The sequence below is a fragment of the Poecilia mexicana genome, unplaced genomic scaffold, assembly GCF_051168715.1.
Source record: "Poecilia mexicana isolate PSO_F unplaced genomic scaffold, ASM5116871v1 scaffold_18, whole genome shotgun sequence".
Taxonomy (NCBI): domain Eukaryota; kingdom Metazoa; phylum Chordata; class Actinopteri; order Cyprinodontiformes; family Poeciliidae; genus Poecilia; species Poecilia mexicana.
The window spans coordinates 7454271-7476180 of NW_028263387.1; the positions used below are offsets into that span (position 1 = coordinate 7454271).

Sequence of the window (21910 nt, forward strand, 5' to 3'; positions counted from 1 at the left end):
CATCAATTTGTACCTACCAATGTAGACCTAGCTATGAGTAAAATATTTTTTGGGGGGCAGTGGGGAATGGAGAAGAGGCCCCAAAACTTTCTCCATCCCAGTAACCCTTATTCTTCCAAATCCTGATATTATTGAATAATACAATTAATCTTCACATTTCAGCCTTAGATCTTTGCTTGAGTTAATGTCTCAAGTAGCTACAAAAACTTTGTACATTTCTTTTGGATTGCTTTTTACTCATTCAAGAAAAGAATATGTAATTTTGACAAGTTTTCCATGGCAAAAGACAAAGAACTTTGAAATATTAATTACTTTTAAAACCCTCAACTTATTTTTATTCCCACAAGAAGATTTCCTCATTTCTAAGGCTGGATTGCATTCCAAACACAAAACACAACTAAGTAAAAAGCATTAGCAAATTTTATTGAGTTTATACAATTATAAGTAAAAACCAAAATAATCCAAGTTGTAGCTGATCCAGCTCATAGTCAAGTCTTTCTGAATCCAACCCAGGAGTTTGTCTTCTTTGTTGCAGGCCCAGCATCACTTCCATCACAGAATGGGCCTGGCCTGCTGCGTGAGGAGGATCCCAAAGCGTTTCTTCACCAGCACCCGGTGCCGGGAGAACTTGTCGTCCGGAGAGAAGCGAGCCGGATGGGCTGGGCTGGTGGGCTGCCCTTCGGGTGTCGCCTTCTGTTGGTGGATAACAAGGAAAAGTATTACAGCATATGGTCTGGTGGGAGAAAAACATATACTTTTTAGAGATACAATGTATGAGATTTAGAAAACAAATCAAAGTCTGCTAAAAGTCCAAGTTTTCCATACAAAAAACAAACAAACAAAAAAAACAGTATGACTCCCACTCGTAGCCAATTTAAATAAACAATATATTTTTTTGCAAAGTATTCTAAAAACAGTACAAAGTAACATGTATATGGTAAGAAATCATTATATTTTTTGGCTTGACTTAATTGTTTTGCTGTTGCGTGCAATACGACAAAGCCCAATAAAGCACAAGTAAACAACACGTACAGAATTAGCACTAAAAGCTAACGTGGCAACTCGAGCTGTTTGCCTAATTTCTTTATCTCACGAAGTGCACCATATGTCACAAACTATTTACTTTTACGAATCTAAAACCGTAGTATGTAACATTCAAAAGCGGAAGTGAAACTTAATGAGAATAAAATGTTGCCAGTGTTAAAATGTTAATGTTAGCGACGTAAACACGAAGCTAGGCTTACCTTCAGAGTGTAGACTCGGTCTCCGTTCTCATTTAGATAATATTGCAGAAACATCACGACGACACTGTGCCTTTGGGTTTTACACGTTCAAATGAAGTCAAATAGACTGTTCAAGTCTGGAAAGTCCAAAGGTTTTCGGTAAAAGCGTTGTTGCTATGTCTGAATCCCACGTGCAGCGACGATTTCTTCCAGCCTGCGCAGAAAAGGTGGATATCCGGCTGCGACCGCAGAGCATCCTGGGAAATGTTGTACAGCAGTAACGCGGGTGACCATTGCGCAATCGCGTTCAGTGTTCCGTAACTTTACTTGAAAACACATAGTTGGAATAATTTAATTATTAAATTTGAGACAAAATTAAATTTGTTTTGTCACAACTAAATAATTAAACACATAAGACATAAACAAAAGGAGGGAAAAAGGGAAAAAAATGTATATATGGTTCTCTTTTCAAATATAAATATTCCTCCACTTTAATTCATGAGAAACAGTCAATGGAATGCTTCTGAGCGAAAACAAGCCTCAACTGTTTGTATTTGAATTTAAATGAATGAATAATGAGTCCAGTTTTGAATCCAGCTTTAGCTGAAGACAAAGAATCCCCCCCCCAAAAAAGGTAAGCCCATGAAAACCGATTCATCAACTACAGTTGGCGTGATTTGCCTGCTAGCTGTCTGCATAGAAGGGAAGTATTAATTTGAACATATGGAGAAGTGAAATTTCAGATGATTTAAAATGTGTACAAACTTCTTTAATTTGCCATCTACCATAGAAAAAGTAATTTGCTCAAAAGAAATGGACAAAGGTCCCATTACCCATTAGCATAAATTTGCACACCTTTAAACTAATTCTTGTCATAGAAACTTTTGATTCTGATCATTTTGCCTGTCAGCATGCAGGCATTTCCAAAAGTTCTCAGCCTTATTCATATTGCAAGAACACATTTTCTGTATAGCCTTTTTCAAGTGACCCTACATGTTTTCTGTTTTGGACTTTGACTAGAACATTATGAAACTTACAATTTCTTCAGCTTCACTACACAGATTTTGAGCCTTTTTTTTTTTTTTACATTTGCTACACTTTTCACAAAAGGACCAATTCTATCTAAAGAATTAAATCCCTATAGCATAAAGCTGACACCACTCTGCCTCACTGTGGCTATGGTGCTGCATTAGGGACGTCCAATGTTTTTGTGCCAAAAATATCTTGTGTGATCTTCTCACACTTTTCCCTGAGGAATAAGGAGATTGTCCTTACATCCAGAACAGAACCATCATATCTTTACCTGGATAGTGGACATTTTTATATCCACATGTTTCAACACTGAAAAGTCTTCCGGTGGTTTCTCTTCTAAACTCACAGTCTTTGTTTTCCTACCTTCAAATGTCAGTGTATGTTGCCAGAGAAGAGCCCAAAAGTCCCCACAACACACTGGAAGGTATAGTATAATGAAACGGCCTCACAGAATTATTTTATTAAAGGAGCAGTATTATGAAATTGACTTTTTAAAAAATGTTTACATCCATGTTATCATTCCCAAATGAAAAAACATGGCTGCAGGGTTGCTTTGATTCTTTCACACATGCTTGAGAAATCTGTTAATCTCCCGTGGCAACCGTTCAGCTGTGTTAAACACCTAGTTGAGACCTAGCGGCGCATTTGAGACGCAGCTCGTCCTCAAAGCTGCAGTTTTCAAGCCGAGCTTCCACGTTACAGAGCACCCCTTCCCGCTCCTAAGCTCCTTCAGACTAGCCAGAAGGAATTAGCGAACACCCGGTGCAACTGTGCCAGGTGTGCCAGCAGCTGGTAAAAACATAGTTAAAGAGTTAATATAGGACCCATGTTGTGATGACTTCCTGAAGGTGTTGTTCCAGTAAGCAGGAGCTTCTTAAAGAGACAGAGGCCCAATTTTAAGGCTTTACATAAAAGTCATATTTAATAAATGCAGCATTTTTATAACAACTGAAGGTAACATAGTTACTTCATTGTGTCATGAAATGGCTCACATAATACTGCCCCTTTAAATTCTTATTTTTGCACCAAAAGTTGAATTTTAGCTTCCCCATTTCAGAATCAGCTAAGCAATGGAGCCAGTGTCAACCGTCCCACCGGATTCCATCCTGGAAGAGGAAAGTCAATGCTCCCTGCCCAGAGCATTGGCCACGGCCTTGACCCCGACTCCGACCCTGAACCCAACCCCGACTCCGACCCCAACCCCGGCCTTTCCTCAGAACTCCTCTCTGGTCGCTGCAGGCACAGATCTTCTCCACAAGGTGGAAAACATCCCCTCTCGGTTTGAGCCGGCTCCTCAAATGGGCCATTCGATCTTCAAGGAGCAGTTGATCTGCTCTTATGAGGTCCACAAGCTGAACGTCAATACCGCCGCCACACCATGCTCACCGCCGGCTGCAGAGATGCTCAGGGGGACCATCGATTACGTTCAAAGCAACCGACCAGTGGCGCACAGTCACTTCCCCGGCCTCATGAGCCCCTTCCAGGCCCCCATGTTGAACCCACCCACCAGAGATTTTCCTCCTGCCGTTTGTCCCAGACCTTGGAACTGTCAAGGTTTCCCATCTCCCGGTACCATGGTTTTTGGCGGTTTGCCGCCGATGCACTTTGAACCCAGGGCTCCCGGAAACTCCTGCATGGTGAACACGGGTTACCTGCCTCCCCCGCCTCCGTTAAGCTTCGGTTCGGGCCCCTGCATGGTGATCAGCATGCCGGAGTTCTGTCACGGCGCGTGTTTACCTCCTCCCCAAATGTTCTTCACACCTGAAGGTTATCCCAGCTGGTGCATGGGCCTCCCATTGGAGGCGTTCTACCAGACCTACAGACCCGTTCTGTAAGGAAGATACATAATGCTAATCACACAGGGTTTATGGTTGGTTTCTTAGTGTGCTAAATCTGGTCCACAGGGTTTATAGCAGAAAAGACAACATGGCGCTGAATGGTCCTCAGACGTCAGAGGGTAGGAGGAAGGAAAAAAGTAAGTGATTAGAAGTTGTTTTGAAAGAGGCCAGGTATAAAAATCAAGTGAGTTTATTTGTAACGCACAACAAAGTTCTTTAAACCGTAAAAACATCAACCAGTTATGAAACAAGCAATAAACATTACATTTTGTCAAGCGCTATCATCAAAATCATCAACGCACACCAGATATGCTGATCAATGTTCCAGAGGTTACAATCAAACACAGCTGGTTTTTAAAGGAGCTCAGTGTTTCAGCAGTTTTCTAGTTTTCTAGAAGTTCGTTCCAGATTAGAGGAGCATAAAAGCAGAATGCTGCTTCTCCGTGTTTGGTTCTGGTTCTGGGGATGGAGAGCAGAACCCGAACCAGAAGACCATTCACGCCAGAACCGCCCCTCGATTCTCGCTGTTCTCTCTTCCTCACAGTAGAACACAAAGTTTTCCCGCCCGACATGACCAAGGAACAAGGCAGCCGAGTTTCCTCAAAGCCTGTGGCCGATTTTCAGGATCGGCTGCAAATGGAAAGGACCTGGGAGGACAGCAAGGACGTCCCCAACGCCTTCGGTCTCAAGGTCTCTGGGTTCTAAAGGAAACCACACGGAGAAAAACACTCAACTCCGAAATGCAAAAAAAAATATAATAATAATAATAAAATATATATATATATATATATATATATATATATATATATATATATATATATATATATATATATATATATATATAAATCCCCATGTTGAAACGATCGTATTCGTTGGCGCTTTAAAACTAAGTAAATTTTTCCACACAGAGTGAAGAAAATGAGACTCCAGCGACAGAAATCGGCTCCTTCATGGATCACCAGGATGATCTGGGCAATGACACAAACTTGGTCAGAAATGTAAGTTATTATAACACATAAACCAGAATTTTTGGGATCAAAGATTTCTTTGATGCATTTATTGAATTTTTTTTGTTTTTAAATCAAAGTGACCAGGGTACTGATTCAATAAGGTCTTTTTTTTGTTTGTTTGCTTATTTAAAGTGTTTTGTGGCGGCATAATGTGTTAATTTTGGAGAACTTTGAGCCTACTTTATGCAGTCAAGCAGGTTCTATTATGGCACTTTGTTTACTTTACTTTAAGTTGTTAATTTTCCGCTTAATAAAATAAATCATCCATTTAGATTTTGTATTTTGTAGATTTTGTGTGATTATCTTTGTCTAATATAAGAATTTGTTCAATGATTTGAAGTTAATTTTGACAAAAAAAACAAAGACATTTTACTTGTTCTGTTGAAAACTGACATGTCGGCCAATTTTTTTTACCATCAGTTGGACATGGATGACATGAACTGCCTCTTTCCTTCAGACCTGAACACCTTTGACTTCACACTGGAAGACCTGCAGGTAAAAGATGATAAGCTATTGATTTATTGCTACAAAAAAAAAATAAGTGGAAAGGAACATTTAAAAATAACATTTTCCTCCGTCTGTGCTTGGACTCAAGAGTCTTCTAACCCCATATTTGCTACAAAGTGGCTCAAGGACGATAAATCCGGAGTTTGGGAGTGACTTTCACAAAGCCCTGACATTAGTACGATAGGAAACTTGTGGGCAGAGCTGAAAATGTGTTTGTAAGCAAATCAACCTTTAAATTCGACCCAGTTTCATCTGTTCTTGTCTGGAAGAACGGGTCAAAGTTCCTGCTGTTTATTCCGAAAACATCTGACCCAAGACATGGAGTTCAGAATGCAATTCTACGTCTAAACTCCAGAGACATTTTGAAGAAAGTTCAAACTTGGGCCATGCCAAGTTGCCATGGGTTTTATATTTTTGAGAACATTTTGAAAAAGTCTGCAGCAAGAGCCTGTCAGAACCCACTATAAAATTTACTCAAGTAATACCTACTAAAATTTTAGGTTTAGTGACCCAAATATAACATTAACCTCAGAAAAATGTTTTAAATAGCTGGCAAAAGCAGTTGGACTGATAAAAATTGAAAAACTAGCTGGTAACTGTTTGACCACTTGAAGTCACTGAAAGACTGGAGTACTGAGTTTTCAACCCAAGACAGTTGGGTTTCTATTATTTAAAAAATAAATACAAAAAATAAAGTTGTGTCATAGCAAACGGAAGTTGATGTCTTCATACTACTGATCTTAATGTACATGAACTATACAAAGCCAGGGCAAATCAGACATACTTTCAAAGGACAGACTGGTCAGACTTTGACTACATTGTTACTTTATGCTGCTGTAATTGACGTCTCTTTATGTTCCTGTTTGACCAACAGTCGCTTATGGAGGAGAGCGTAGACCCACCTTTAAATGAGAAAAGTGCAGAGGAGACGCCTCCACCGCCATCTGAAATTGAAAGAATAATCCAGTATCTGCTGTCAGACGCTCCAATCACAGAATGCGAGAGAAAATCTTACCAAAACAAGCTAGATTTGTTAGCTGAAGACAAACCGAAGAAGAACCTGCGTGGCTTCTCTGCAATCCAGCTGACACCCGTAGAAGAAAAACTAATCTACCCGAACACGTCCTTTCCTCTGGGCAGCCATTTTGAAGATTTGACCAGTAAGAATTCGAGAGAAGTCAACGATGACTGCAGGAAGAGACGTAGTCAAAGATATTCGAAGAAACGTTTTCTAAAAACGGAGACGCAAAGTCGAGAAACGGCAAGAAAAAAAGGCATTCTTAATGACAACAAATCGAATTTCGGCACGGACATCAGATGGAGTCAGAGGGCGAAGGACCACACCAACGAACTGGACGGAGACGGTTACCCTTTCAGAGCTAGAGATAGGAAACCAACCAATAAAAATCAGGAACACCGAAAGTTCATGGACAAGTGGCAGGAGTCTAGAGTGCCAAAAGGAAAACCTCTGGATTTCTTCAGAAGGATGGAGATGAGTAGCAAATGGTTATCTAGCATAAAAGAGGAACAAAGAGAGAAGGTTGCGAGACAAAAACCTCAAAGCAAAAAGACAGACAGATTGAAGCAGGCGCCAAAGACAACCAAACGCTCCTCGTCAAGGAAAGCAGCGGGGGTGAACGAGTACAAAGATTCAGGCGAACCTCTGCGGCCCCGGAGCCTGATGAAAGGTGGAAGAGCAAGAGAGACGAAGCGCAAAATAACTCAACCTGCTAAAGCGTCCAGAAAAACAAAGGCAGAGGTTTACAAAGCCTACTTTCCACCCAAACTGCCTGTTAAGTCCAAAAGCAACACAACGGTTGGCAAATGCAGTCAAAAGGCCAAATACAAGCCAAAATGTACCTCCAAAAGGATGAAGACGCTCCCTTCTGTGAAAACAGCTGAAGGAGGTCCGGAGTCAGACGGTTTTCCGTATCCAGCATTTAGTGAAGTGCAGAAGAAGCAGCGATTCCTAAGGGGCAAAACAAAAAATCAGAAAATTTCACAAAGGAGAGCAAATGGGTTAAAAATAAAGCCTGAAGCGTTCAAAGAAGCATATGAGGAAGAGGAAGAAGAAGAGCCCACAGGTACAGTGAAGAAGCACCAGCAGAGAAGCAATACCTCGGAAAAGAGGAAAGGGGGCGCCGACGAGACTCCGGAAATACTCTGCTCCAGTCGGGACTCTGAGCAGAGAGGGCCCAAAATCAGGATAAAAAGGGAAAGAGGGACTTTAAGAGCAACCTGGCTTCATATAGAGTGACAAATAAACCCCCAAAAAGCAAGCTTAAAACACATCAGTTTATTTCTGAAATAAACACATACAAAACAAAAACACAAGCTTTAAGAATCACAATAAATTTACAGTGTTTAGTTATTTTGGCACACACATCACTGTCCAGAAGTCACCTTTATTTTTATAAATTATTTTTTGCTTTTAGCAGTAAAATTAACCTCCAATGACACACAAGTACTTATTGAAAGATATATATAAAAAAGACACCAGTAAACATACGAACCCTCAGAGCCACTTCGGAGGAAAGCTCCCCCTGCTCTTTGGGCGTTTCTCCACGTTTGTGCAATTGATGCTCGACTAAAAATATCATAAAACATATAAAAATAGAACTCTTTGGGTTTGTTTGGTCCCGACGTGATCGGGGGGGGGAAAACGGTCAGATGAGAACCACCAGTAACTAAAAGCTCATTCAAGCTTCTTGTGTTGTAGGAACCCGTTGGCGCCGTGCGTCACGCCGTTGCTGTTCACAGCCTTCCCATTGGCTGCTGCAGCAGCGGGCGACGGCTGTGGCCCCTCCTCCTCGGGCTGCAGGTAGTCGTTCACCACTTTCTGATAGGTCGGATGGGTCGTCAGCACTCGCAGCAGGTTTTCTGTCAAACATTTAGACATTTTGGTTTTAGCCCGACATAAAGCATCGTGTTTGATCGACAAAGAAAAGAAAAGAAAAAAAAAACATTGTGAATGCGCACCTTCAGTAAGCGTCCCCTGACTGGAGGCCTCGGTATACAGGTCACTGGTGTTGTGCTGTGGGATGCCAAGCAGCGCCCCCATGAGGTCTGAGAGCTCCTCCCCACTTAGGCTGCCTTTCGACTCCTGGTCAAACAGCTGGAAGGTAGGAGAACAAAGGAGAGCATTAACAGGGTGTCTGCAGTCAGATTTAAGACTTTTTTAAATGACACCTTCACTAATGTTTAAGTCCAATCAAGATTTAAACAACAAGAATAGCAACAACTGAGAACTTCGTGAGGTCTGTTTGTGGCTCTCGGCTGTAGTTTTGTGCTTTTCACACTGCATGTGGTTCTCTACAGCCGTAGCTGCCATAGTGCCAAGCTCAAGTTTGTTTTTTTTCTCCACGGTATACACCTAGCCTTGTATGAGCTAGGTGTATACTGTGGTGTATTTTAAGGCCTTAATTTTATATCTATGAATTTCAGACTTTTTAAGGATTTGGGACATCCTGATCATAGCGTACATTTCTAGAAATGTACGTTTCTAGAAATGTACGTTCAAATCTAAGACCAATAACTTCTGTCAAACATGCAAGACACTTACTGTAAAAGCAGAGTGAAGCAGGGCCTTGAAGTTTGTGAAGTCGCTAAGAGCCGAGACGCTGAAGTAAAGCTGTCTGAGGTCCACCGTTTCATCCTGATGAGGAACGCAAAGAAAGAGCTCACACATGTGACCAATTATTTCACCTGAAAGTCTATTTTTAAGATTTCCTTTTTTTTTTAACTGAAATTAAAAACATATTCATAGATTGCTGCATAAAAACAGAGCAAACTTTTTACTTTACCACATTTTACGGGCCACGATTGTTTTTTATGGTTGTTTAAAGGAAAGGCTAAAAGCTTCATTAAGAGATGTTTCAAAAATTTTTTAAACTTTTGGTAAGGGCTGAAACTATTAATCAGATTAATCATGACACACACACGCGTACGCGTACACACACACACACACGAAGGCCATTTCTTAAAAAAAAAAAAAAACAACATTCAGAGCAGTGATTAAGCCAAAACTGTACAGAAAAGAGATACATTTTGCATTCAAGATAAAACACTCAACGTGTTTCACCCAAAACTCAAGTGGCCGATTCAAATTCATAAAAGTAATGCTACATTATTGTACTTTAGGCAATAAAATGTTCTCATTTAAAAAGTAAGTGATTTGTTTATTTGCATTTTTAAAGTAATTCTAATATCATGTAAAAAAATCTTAAAAAGTTAAATGAAAAATCTGTAGAATGTGCCATTTTTTAATCAGATTAATCAATTCATCATCAGAATAATTGATTAATCTGAATAATTGTCAGCTTGAGCCCTTCTTATGAAGGTGGTCTGTAACATCCAACATCACAATATTAAAAACACAGAGTATGCGGAACAAAAGAAACTTTTTTTTTTTTTTCTTCTTTCACACCCAAAGAACTGACTTCACCTTTGAATATAAGCCACAGATGGAGACAGCCGTTTGTTTATCCTTGAGGGAGAGAATAGAGGTGAGCTCATCTGCACTGGCCTTTGACCCCTGAGCTCCAGACCGACACCTGTCAATCATTTTGGTCAGAGCCGCTTTGATTTCATGGGCTTCCAGTCTAAGAGACCGAAAGATGCAAAAAGGAAGACAAGGGTTAGTTTAAATAACACCAAACAGCTTTGGTTTAGAGATTTAAAAAAAAAAAAAAAAAAAAAGAGTTCTTACCCATTTCTACGTAGAAGAGACAACGTTACCCTGCCAGGAGGTTCCAGCGGTAGAGACAGGCCGCCCAGTTTGCTCACAGGGACCCTGCCCTCCATCACATGGTCTGTGGCTGGGACTCCTAACGCCCTGTGGAGCAGTGAAGAACCGTTAGGAAACGGGTCAGGTCGTGGGCGTCTTAGTCAGAAACTAAAGCATATCTTTACTGTTAATCAAAAACAATTTAAAGCTTAAATATGGCTCAGCTGCTCCCTCTGGTGGCAGAAATCTTCAAGCGTTTCTCAAAGTCAAGTGATATAATAAACCAGTTTTTCCCGTTTGAGGAACCGGAAAAACGGGAGCGTCAATGGCAGCTCACGTTGACATTGGCAGGAGCTGCCATTGAGGCAGACACATAACACATAAACATGTGTTATGTTTACTGTGTTATTAATATGGTCGACTGTGCCTAGAGTCTGGCTAGACGGTTCGAAAATCAAAATCCCTACATGAGCTTTCTGTGCCTAGGCTTGTCTGTCTTGATAACATATTTTGCTGGATGATAAATTGTCCCAGGAATAACTGCGATAATATTGTGGTTTTGATACCATTTTCAAGTCACATATTGATAATGGCCATTGATAATGGCATGATGATGCTAGTTCACCTTCGCAAAGACAGAGAAACTTTAATTTTGTGAAGAACACTTAACACTGGAACTGGAAGATATTTTAAATACCCCAAATTAGAGATACACAATATATCAGCACCAACATCAGTATCGGCGGATATTGGTCATTTTCTAACATATCGGTATCAACTGAGTCAATATGAACAACCAACATTTATTTCCATCTTGATGCCTTTTGTTTCTTGTTGGGGGTTTTTCCCCCCAAAAGTGTCAAAATAGTAGAAGCATATATATATATATAAAAAAATACTGGTTATTGGCCAATATTTGGATATCAATATCGGCCCAAATTTTAATATATCTGTGAAATAAAATCTAAAATAAAACATGATCATAAATACAACTGATTAAGATTTCTTTGTAAACAAAATTGCCCTTCAAAAAATATTCTGAAATGATCAAACTCATTTTAAATTCTCATGCGATTAGTTGAGTAGTTGAGTAGTTGCTTATTGCGACAGGCGTGGTCGTCTCCTTACTTGGCCATGAGTTTCTGGACGTTGTCAGCGTACAGGCTGGGGTTCTTCTTCTCCTCCTCAGATGGGTTATAAACAGGCAGGTACTGCAGGACAACAAAGCATGTCATTTATTCGCAGATTAAGTTTTTTTAAAACCTTTTCTTGAGAAGTTAAAAATTAAAAAATTTTTTAAAAAAGTGGCCGATATGGGTAAATACAGCTTCATATCTGCTGCACCTCTTAGTGCAGCCAACAGAGAACACACCCTGAGTACACATATTTATGACTTTATTGTAAGGAAATAGGGTGGGGAGGGGGGATATACGATTCTTACCTCAACAGTCATGTTCGTATAAAACTGTGAAGCAGTGTGCCACACTGAATCGGTCCTAAAAAATAAAGAGAAAATGATACACACTTGTGAGAATGCATAGTGTGCTAATTATGACAGGAAACTCAAGAAGAAAACTTGAGAGAGCCAGTTTAAATCAGACACCAACTTCTTTTCCCAGTTATAGACTTGCTTAAATACTTGGGGTTGAACCAGTGAGACTGAATTATCAAACATAAAAATTAGTGTTATTGCAAAGCAAGAAATTAATTTAAACAAGTTGTGGAAGCTTAAGAAAATTATTTAAATAAATACTAACAGATTGAATGTGCTTCACTCATCAAAACATAATCCTTAGTACTGAAAACATGAAGTCTAAGGCAACTTCTTGAGATTTACCTGTCACATCTTGAATAATGTAAACATTTCCAACAAGATGTCAAAAATGTTTTCCTCATAGTTTCTTCCATACTTGAATACACTTGAACATAAAGCAACCAAAACATTTTTTTCTCATTTTTGCCTCTCAGACTGATCAGTTTCTAAAGGAACATTTTAATGGAACAATGACCTTCAAGTATTAGCAGAACTTTTGTGTTATTGTTTGTTTCAATTGAGGTTCTGTTAATAATACTCTTAATTAGGTGTAAATTCAAATGAGTTGGTCCAAAAGGCTGAAGCTAATAGCTAGCCTGGGAGCAGCCAAGGCAACAGCAGCGAGCTGCAGTTTCAAAGTCAAATCTTAATAATGTTCTCACAATTTATGCAAATGCCACTTTATGGCCTTTATACAGTGGATGCAAACTTGCATAGAAGCTGAATTGGAGGCTGTGAGTCACAAATTATCCGTGTCAAATGCAAACCAATACTGTAATATTTAAAACGTTTATAGCAAGCAAAGCAAAACCGCACTCATACACTGCTCTGGCATTGTTTGCTTTATTCTTTCGACAGGCGATACTTTGTCGTCCAGTTTTCATATGCGTTTCATATGGGAAACTTATTGGTGGCACACCACCTCCAACTTGTGTTTCCTGTAAGTTGCCACCTGTTTTACTGCAAACAAAACTCAATTTAAATTTGAGTGGTGCTTAAAGGTTTACCAAATAGCATTTGCGCAAACTAATGAGACCCTTTGAGACTACATATGGCAGAACACTTTGGTCTCGATCCCTCACAAACTTACCCATTAGCTTTCCGGTCCAGCTATGGACCGGTTAGCTTTCCGGTCCAGCTATGGACCGGAAAGCTAACCTGAATATGGATTCATGCTAAAGTACGATGTTACGCTAAACTACGCTATTAGCTATGGACTTCCCATCACCTGGAACTGCTTTCAATCTTTATCCCCGTTGACAAATGTAGTACAAATGCATCTATAAATGTTCATATTGATGATCTTTGCTGCCATCAAGTGGTCAGAGTATGAATAACATCAGATTGTGGTTTATCGCTGCATTTTACATTATTTGATAGATGGGAATAGAATAATCAATAATACAATTGATCAAAACAGTATTACCATCTATAATCTTACTTAACTAAAGCAATACAAAGCATAACCTGTGATTTAGCTGATTAAATGATCTGACATTATACGTTTGTCACTAATTAGACCAATTTAATGCACATTTATACCAACGCACTTGCATTTCTACCTCCTTTTAATCAAATCCATACAAGCTTAATACAATGCAACACAAGCCTGAGAAGAAACAAAAATAAGCTAGCTTAAGGAACTCACCATGACGCCCCTTTATATGTCCATCGAACGGTGTCCTGAGGAAGAGCCATAAAAACACAGATCAAACAGTGCAAGCGGGACAAAAATGGTTTTATCTCAGAGGGGGGTTTTGTATGCCTCCCATTTCCCCATGTTAAACACAGTGATATTTGCAGTATGCAAACACTGAACCAAACAGTGTTTGCATTCATCTTTCGAACATGACTCCAAACAGTCAAAAATGCCAGCTGTCAAACAGCACAAAGCTTTTATTGTACACTTGTGCGAATGCAAGTTCATACATGTTTTTGGTATGATGCAATACCAAAAACAGTAAGAACAGTAAAAATAGAGCAGAGGCACACACTGTTGTTAAATGCAGCTAACTTCACTTGCTGCTGTTCCATTTCTACAGCTCTCTAAAATCATGTCTAGACTCATGGTTCAGCACTGGGTCATTTGCATGACCAGTGCAGGCCTTTTATGACATCTTGGTGTCCAGTACATTAACAACTCTCAGCATTTTTTGGAACACAAACATTTATATTCCTGTGGTTGAAGCTAATCGGTTCCTGTGGACTTTTCACACCTATATTAGGGATCAAAACTTGCAACATTTGTTAAATTTTCAGCTGATCCATTAAGCTTTCACACTTCAGTGTGTCAAACAAGCCCAACACTTTGAAATACCTGATCTCCCTCTCACCATTCACCTGTGGTGGTGCTGTGCCAAGAACTGTTTAGGAAACAACACAAAAACCTCTGAAGAAGATAAACGTGCAGCAAATTAATGGTATATGAGGGCCGCACTGGGTGAACTCAAGGAATTCATCTGTCCAACCCATGTTTCAATCAACTCCAGGCCACTTCTTTGTTCTGTCACAATTATTGGTTCTTTCCATTTTGATTGTCAGAGTTCAAACTTTACAAGGACTGCGATGCCGACTGACGCAGACTGACCAGGCCAAACAATGCAATGGTGCCAACAATAAACTGCACCACAACACGGTCAACAGAAACTATGATCTCCCCTCGCACCCGCTTCCTCACACACAAAGCCAGCGCACAGTCACCTTCCCATTCATACTTGGTGACAGTCGCGCCCACATCGACACACCCACGACCCAGGTGTCAAAGCCGCATGCTCCTGTCAGATCAGTAATTACTTATTTTATTCATATAGCTCTTGCAGAAGGCATGAGGGCAACTTCCTTGTTCATGAAATGTTAAGAAAAATGAAGCGGCATCAGATTTTAGCGACTGTAGGATTTCTGTTTTGTTTTGGTGAAGCACCACGAGACATTTCTCACAAAAAGACTCTTGTGTTTGTTTCAGTTACATTTACCCAGAATGCCGTTCACTGTAATATGTTTCCTAATTTTGGAGTAGTCCGGCGTTCACATATCTATTTGAACCAAACCAGAGTTCAAGTCAACCAAACCAAACCGAGACCTAGGTTTTTAGGCATACTGGAGTTTGCTTTTTTGGTCTGCATCAGAATTTGATTACGCATTCTCACCTCCTCAAATGAACCGGACTTTCTCGGCAAATAAACCAGAGTTTGATTAAAGTGGACCAAAGAGGGTCCGGTGTGAATGGAAATGCTGGAAAGTGTTAGGAGACCTGCAATTCATCATGCATGCATTAAAGAATTTTAAGGATTCAAATATTTACATCCAAAATGTAAATGTGGATGTAAATAATTGGGACGGAATTATTTACATCAGGGACGGAAACTCTTCTCCCCAATTATTGCACTCACCACTTTGTTTGGGTAGCGCAGAAGAACTGGTTGGACAGGGACTCCAGCGACAAAGGCACCTGACATCAGGAGACAAAGAAAAACGTCTTGGAAATGTACCAAGTCAACAAGTAGCAAAACAAGAAAATGAAACCACTCCGATTATTGAGCAATTCCTGCATGATTCGTGCAAGTTTTACTCAACCAGTCAGGACGGTCTTGCTCAGGATGACATCACGTTTTCTGTTTGTTCTCGCTGCAGACACCTACCAGGCTTGAACTTGATGAGCGCTCGGCCATTAGTCGTGGTTCCCTCTGGAAACATGAGCATCTAGAAAATGAAAAGTTGCTTCTTTTATGAATTCAATCAATAGCAATCAATAGCATTTCAAGAACAATCTAAAATAATTCTCCACCTATTTTGAGCCACAAAAAAAAAAAAACAGTAGCTAAGAAGTGATGCCAAACATCAAAAATAATTCTATCAAACCAGCAGAATGCACAAAATAAATCTAGCTAGGATTTTTCATGCCATGTTTTATAATCTGTGATAATTTTGCAGCATATATTACCTACTATTTAAAGTCCTTGTAATGAGATGTCAGAGAAAATCCTGAAGAAACTGAGTAATGCTTTGCCTCCTCAATCTGTTGCCATCAACGGTTGCTAAGCTAGCTGAAGCAAGGCTAGCAGACCTTTATCCGTCACGTAAAAGAAAGTGACGGGAAAAACAGAAAAATATTTTGTGTTTTCATAAATATTTCCATTTATGAAAAAACACAAAAGCCAGCCTTCATTCTTGATGAGGTCATAATAAAACTAGAGTCCGCAGTAAGACAAAAACAACACATTCACAACAATAAGCACATTTATTTTAAAACTATACATTTACCAGGTCTTAATTCTGTTCTCAAGTTGCACATAAAATTGACATTAAATGACTAAAGTGTTACTGTATAATTCTGACTGAAAATGTTTTTTCAGCAGAGGAAGAAATGACTAGGATTAATCTGATTAATCAGAATGATTAATCAGAATGATTAATCAGATTAATCGTGATGAATTGATTACTGATATCAACCAATTTCGCAATCGATTAATCATTAATTGGAGCATGCAGGTAAATAAAAGTCCTTTTGATTAGAAAACAGCAGTAGTGGTTAATCGAAAACTGTGCAAAAATAAACTAAAAAAGAAAAACCTTTGTCTTATAATTTGTTCTAAGTAGACATGGCCTCTCCTGCAGACGAACACCTGACCTCGTACCTGGGGCCAGTAGCCTTTAGAGGTCAGCCTCTCGATGAGCTTAGCAACGGCCATCTTTCTCGACTCCGGATCTTTCCTGCTCACGAGCACAGACTGGTTGAACTCCAGCAGAGCTGAAACGCATATCAACAATCATTATTATTATTATTTTACACTGCATCAAATCAGAACAAAGAAATAAAACAAACTTTAGAATTTTACTGTGCGGTTACTCCTGAAGGAAATGAGGCAGGAAGTGGAAGAGCACGCCACAGCAGATCAGATGTCGATAGAAGAAGCCACTTGTTTACCTTTAAACTTCCTTGCATATTTCTGGCTGCCTTTTACTGTGCGTCTCCAAATAGTTCTCTGGTTTGCGAGAGTTTAGTGGGAGGATTTTCAGATCTCTGCGTTCCAAATGCGAACCCGGCTAGCCGGAGTTTTCAGAACATGAATCAACTCCTCAGTCCTGCCTCTCTGAGGCCGTCAGAGTCAGGTCTGACCTGGGTGAGTCAGCCGTTTCATCCAGACTCTCAAATCAAACTAAACAGCACTCTCATCTTGTTCCTCAGAGTCATCATGAAACTGCAATTGCTGTCCTGTTGCATCATTTACTCGTGCAATTGTTATCGACAACAGTAATACGCTAAAGGAAACTGCCCAGGAAAACAGATTGGACTACTGATTGAAAAGCGCATACCTTCATGTATGCGTTCGTTTTCCCTTCTCTGAAAGTCGACAGACGTCGAATGATGTGTGATGTTGAAGCGCCACCGAGCAGCAGTTTGAAAACTGAGAACTTTTTATTGTGAAAATGTGCGTTCCCCAATAGTTCACATGGAAATCAAAAGTCTGAAACATGATTATTTAAAAAAAAAAAACACAACGGTTTGATTTGAAGGGAATCGCACTCATTTAGTAGGTTTCACCTTCATGTCTTTCCATTAGTTTAGGTTTTGGGTCAGTTAACCTCTTTTGTACCCAGATTATGTGCAATTATGTTAAATTGTGTTGTGATTTCAGCGTGTCTTACTTCCATTCTACACCATAAAATAAAACACTTTCAAAGCATTGTGTATCTGCTTTGTGGTTTGTAGGCTATTCAAGTTTTTTTATGAATTAGAGATATGAACAAGCATTGAAAAAGTTCAAATCTCACATTATTTTTCTGAATTTCACCCCATTTCTTTTGGATCAGATCGTCATTTGAAACAATTAGACCTTCATAAATTGTGACCCCTAATCACACCAAGATAGCCTGCTTGAGGATATTGCTTCCTAGATGACCGTTTCAAACCTGCTTTGACAAATTATGAACTGATGAATGTGCCAACTCGGACACAGTTCAACCTGCTGTATCTCAGCAACAGCTCTTTGTTGAGACGGAGCAAAGAGCCGCTTTCACAAATGGGACGGGCAAATAAAAAGCTGCGACTTAAATTCTTAAAATATAAATTCTTAAGTCGACAGAAATACTTTAGCATAAAAAAAAAGAAGACAGCCAACTTAGCAATTAAAACTACAATTTTCAGCAGTTTATCTCAACAACCATTAGGTAGCCAACAGGAGTAAATGCAGTAATAGTAATGCATGCAATTGACATTTTAAGCTGAATCCATCAACCCAATTTATGAGTCCATTTATAAACACAGTGAGCTCTTAACAGCTGTTATAAATCTTTCTTTCAAAGCCAGAGTGACTCTATTAGCTCTACTACATGTTAACATCAGAACTGCTGGTCAGGATTTTAAAGATTGTTTGAAAAAAATTTATATTTTTTTTTTACCCGAAGGTGATATCAACCTATTAGATTGAGATAAAATAATTAAACCCCTTAACTAGCCAAATAGGCGTAACTTCCTGAAGGACTGGTGTGGACATGTCAAATTCGCTTTGTTCTCTCGTTTCTAGAACTGACAGAAACCAAACTATAGATTTATTAGCAGAGAGAATATATATTTTACATATTCAAACATCAACATCTCAGCTTTAAGCCACATTTTAGAGAATCCAGTAATTGCTCTGCTCACCAACTGCCCCAACCAGACTCAGAAAAGGTTTTGCGTCTTTATTATTTGCTATATTAAAGACACATCATATCATAATTTATTGACTGTTTGGCATTCACATGTATGTTTTGGCTTTATTCTTAGCACTAGAAAAGGAAAAGGCCTTCCAGTGGCTGTGGGTGCATCAGCACCCTAACACCCCCCCCCAAAAAGAAAAGATTTTCTGTCACACAAATATGTTTTACAATAGATTAAATAATTATTTGCGGGAAGACAGAACGACTCTGGCTGTAAGTAATGAACCAGTTCTTCGCTGGGCATTAAGAAAAAAAAAGCCAGGAGCCAAATCCTGAATCTATCACCAACCCTGCCAACCTCATGATTGTATCGGAGTCATGAAAGTGCAGCCATTTTACCTCCTATGACGGGCAGCTTCGTGTTCTCGTACCGCGACACAACAGTTGCCAGCTGGGTCGGACACAGAACCAGCATGTCCAGGAAGCCGCTGTGGGGCGCCACCACCAGGACCGGCGCCTCCTTCAGGTCGGCCCTGCGACCTTTTACTTTGACCCACAGGAAGCCCAAGGAGAAGAACACGGCTCTGCTCAGGAGCAAGATGATGGGGTGGTACAGCCAGCGGCGCCAGCCCGTGACGGGCCGGGCGCGCTCTTCTTCAGAAAGGCCGGCCAGCCTTAGCCGGGCGATGGGCCACATGATGAGGAAGAATAAGGCCGCCAGCGTGACACGTACAGGGACGAGGACGCTGCCCAGGATGAGCCCCTGTCGGCAAGAGAAATAAAAGAAACGTTAATATTAGAAGATTTATTCTAGTAGTCATAAAGTAAACGCGTATTGTTCTGAAACTAGATAAGATAGAATTCCTATTATTTATAATAGGAATTCAGTTAGTTTTTCTAACTGATTTTGAAAACCTCTACACACACACACACACACACCCCACCTAATATCAAAAAATGTAGATAATCCTGTCGAGTTCAACATGTCATGCTTAACCAACCATTCTTTCCGCTATGCTGCCCTGCCCCAGCCATATTCCTCTCACTATTATGCAACTCTGTGTCTTATCAGTCACACCTGCCTATGATGAGGTTCTTTATGACTTGGCTATTGTGGGGTGTAAGAAGTAGAAGAGGCGCTTTGTTTCTGTGTGAGATGCTGATGTAGGATTCACAAGTCAGGCCAGAAGCTATGAATACCAAGATCTTAAAAAATGTTACTTAAAAATTATTCGTAACGCTTTTTTTTTTTACAATGTTTCATTAAGTAGCAGAACGAAAAAGGCATGTTAAAAGGCATGTTATTTGTGAGACAATAACATGAAACGTAGTCCTATAAAAATGCTGCACATTGCCTCATAAATGTGGCGCTTTGTCTAAAAATGCAATGAAAGGCATTTAGAATTTTTTTAAAAACCTGTATTTTTATTAAATTTTTTTGCCAATTGCTTCATATAATAAATGTAATGTTATTCATGAATATATTTCATATTTTATTAGCAAAAAATATTTCACCCAAGTCTTGTTTAATGCAAATTAACTATTTTTTATTGCTACTTTTCAATGAAAAGCTGCCACTAATTGCAAACGTTTCAATTTAAATATAACATCAGTAAACTCACCCTAATCCTCTGCGCTCTGGTCAGCTTCACCTCGAAGACAAAAGGATGAGGGTACTCCTGTGTTGCCGTGCAACAGTCGCCTTTCTCCATGACTACGACCCGCAGCCGACAAGCTCAACTAAAACGTCTTTAAAAAGTTGAAGGCAAGTTCTTCGACCCAAAAGGTCCTTTAAAAACTTTCGGGGGAGATGACCTGTTTGTAAACAAACACGAGTTTCCGTCTCGCGCCTTCCTTTGAGTTTTAAAAGTTGAAGCTAAAGTTGACAGAACGCGAGACCAAAGATGAAGGTTAAAACCAAACGCCACCGCTTTCTGTCCTACACTCTACCTTAAGCGTGAGACACCACGCTGAAGCCCGGTTTCTCTGCCCTTCCCATCTACGTATTGCTTTCTGAACTCACCTGTCCCGCCCCTTCCCACACACACAGACACACACTGTACGGTACAGTACACACCTACTCAGGGAGGTTTTGTTCGGGCGAGTCAGACCGGTCCCCGAAACTGAACGACACTTCGAAAAATTGTTGTTTTACCAGCGGGGCATACATACAGTATGTAAAAAAAAAAAAAAAAAAAAAAAAAAAAAAAAGTTTAATTCACCTACAGATCACTGTTTACATGTGTTGCATCATGTCATCCACAAGGAGGTGCTGTGCGCTGCTGCTTCCCATGGATTTGATCTTCCATGTAAAAGGTCCAAGAGTTCTTGTCTTGGTATCATTTGAAATAATGTTAGATCAACTTTCAGGTGGTTCCAGGATCATGTATGTAGGGTAACAATTAAGAAATCATGTTTTTTGTTCTCTGATGCAATTAACATTCTTTCTACAATATAGTGCCTTTTTGTTTCTAGCCCAAAGGCCAAGTTAACTATTTTCATTATAAAAAGTGATTACAGCATTAGCTTGAAAGATTTTTCAGAGTCACCCTGTTAATTAAATTTCAAACATTAAAAGTCTATTTTTCTTTATAAATGTTTTACTTGGGAAAATTGGATAAAATTGTGATTTTACCAGTGAAAAAGGGCAGTAATGATCTTTTTAACCATATGACTTACACAGGATATCACATCAATCACAATTAGCTGTCAGACCACAGCAAAAGTTGAGGTTTTTTGAAAGAAAATCATCAAAAAAAAAAAAAAAAAGGTTTCCTATAGTTCTGTCCAGGTTTGCAGGCAAATGCAGCAGGGCTTTTGTCCACTCCTCCATACAGATCTAGTCCTGATCTTTCAGGTTTTGGGGTTACCAAGGGTAAACTTTGAGACTGGAGACCCACATCTCTTCAGGTCATTGACCAGATACTCCCAAATAGCTATGGGATAATCCCCCAACTTTCTCACGATCATGGATACTCTACAAGGTCATATCTTCCATGGAACCCCAGTCTGGGAGAGAATGACAGTCATCTTCCGTTTTATGGTGTCAAAAATTGTTGCCTTCTTACCAATCTGTTTTCCTATTGTCCTGTAGCCTATCCCAACCTTTTGCAGGTCATTTTGTCCTTGGATTAGGACAAACAGCTCTTTGGTCTTGCCATAGTGCTGAGATTGGAGTCTGATTTGTCTTCTTGTATCTTATGGCAGTTGACAACTTTAAGGGGCATTACCGCCACATTCTAGATCAGAGTATGGACGACATCCTACAATACCATTGTATCCTATCCAAAATATCTTCTACTTTTAGTTTGAATACAATTGTGCGGACAGGTGTCTTGTAAACAGGTGAACGAGTCCCACTAGGCGCATTTACCACAGGTAATGAGTGGAGGATCGGAGGG

General features: G+C 39.7%; 3 protein-coding genes and 1 long non-coding RNA gene across 5 annotated transcripts; 1 reads left to right on the forward strand and 3 right to left on the reverse strand.

Moving 5' to 3' along the window:
- Nucleotides 1-402: 402 nt before the first annotated feature.
- On the reverse strand, nt 403-1468 carry nop10 (NOP10 ribonucleoprotein homolog (yeast)). Its single transcript, XM_014999371.2, has 2 exons — nt 1245-1468; nt 403-693 (listed from the first exon to the last, which is right to left on the reverse strand). The coding sequence occupies exons 1-2, from the start codon at nt 1296-1298 to the stop codon at nt 553-555; spliced, it is 195 nt and encodes a 64-aa protein (XP_014854857.1). The 5' UTR covers nt 1299-1468; the 3' UTR covers nt 403-552.
- A 1801-nt stretch (nt 1469-3269) lies between these two features.
- LOC106925209 (uncharacterized) lies at nt 3270-7867 on the forward strand. The gene is made up of 6 exons (XM_088016283.1): nt 3270-4086; nt 4160-4230; nt 4638-4783; nt 5002-5082; nt 5524-5598; nt 6485-7867. The coding sequence occupies exons 1-6, from the start codon at nt 3326-3328 to the stop codon at nt 7865-7867; spliced, it is 2517 nt and encodes an 838-aa protein (XP_087872409.1). The 5' UTR covers nt 3270-3325.
- LOC106925211 (uncharacterized) lies at nt 4268-6761 on the reverse strand. Its single transcript, XR_001419792.2, has 4 exons — nt 6626-6761; nt 6513-6554; nt 5518-5592; nt 4268-4794 (listed from the first exon to the last, which is right to left on the reverse strand). It is a non-coding gene; the product is annotated as an uncharacterized LOC106925211 (long non-coding RNA).
- A 19-nt stretch (nt 7868-7886) lies between the features above and the next one.
- Nucleotides 7887-20678, reverse strand: lpcat4 (lysophosphatidylcholine acyltransferase 4). 2 transcript variants are annotated; one of them, XM_014999374.2, is made up of 13 exons: nt 20132-20678; nt 18909-19272; nt 16505-16617; nt 15509-15569; nt 15260-15318; nt 13519-13553; nt 11778-11832; nt 11465-11547; nt 10319-10444; nt 10055-10211; nt 9173-9265; nt 8590-8725; nt 7887-8490 (listed from the first exon to the last, which is right to left on the reverse strand). In XM_014999374.2, exons 1-13 carry the CDS (start codon nt 20219-20221, stop codon nt 8306-8308), a joined length of 1557 nt encoding a protein of 518 aa, XP_014854860.2. In that variant the 5' UTR covers nt 20222-20678; the 3' UTR covers nt 7887-8305. The 2 variants fall into 2 exon arrangements, with proteins under 2 accessions (XP_014854860.2, XP_014854861.2); XM_014999375.2 differs by lacking the exon at nt 20132-20678 and adding an exon at nt 19454-19472.
- Nucleotides 20679-21910: the final 1232 nt, after the last annotated feature.

Excerpts from the sequence above, each read along its gene's own strand:
- LOC106925209 (XM_088016283.1), top strand. The coding sequence starts at position 3,326 with ATGGAGCCAGTGTCAACCGTCCCACCGGATTCCATCCTGGAAGAGGAA. Across the intron at positions 4,087-4,159 it reads CAGACCTACAGACCCGTTCT|GGTTTATAGCAGAAAAGACA; the intron begins GTAAGGAAGATA and ends TCTGGTCCACAG. Across the intron at positions 5,083-5,523 it reads TGGGCAATGACACAAACTTG|TTGGACATGGATGACATGAA; the intron begins GTCAGAAATGTA and ends TTTTACCATCAG.
- nop10 (XM_014999371.2), bottom strand. The coding sequence starts at position 1,298 with ATGTTTCTGCAATATTATCTAAATGAGAACGGAGACCGAGTCTACACT. Across the intron at positions 694-1,244 it reads ACCGAGTCTACACTCTGAAG|AAGGCGACACCCGAAGGGCA; the intron begins GTAAGCCTAGCT and ends ATCCACCAACAG.
- lpcat4 (XM_014999374.2), bottom strand. The coding sequence starts at position 20,221 with ATGGAGAAAGGCGACTGTTGCACGGCAACACAGGAGTACCCTCATCCT. Across the intron at positions 19,273-20,131 it reads CCAGAGCGCAGAGGATTAGG|GGGCTCATCCTGGGCAGCGT; the intron begins GTGAGTTTACTG and ends TCTTGCCGACAG. Across the intron at positions 16,618-18,908 it reads GAAGCTGCCCGTCATAGGAG|CTCTGCTGGAGTTCAACCAG; the intron begins GTAAAATGGCTG and ends TATGCGTTTCAG.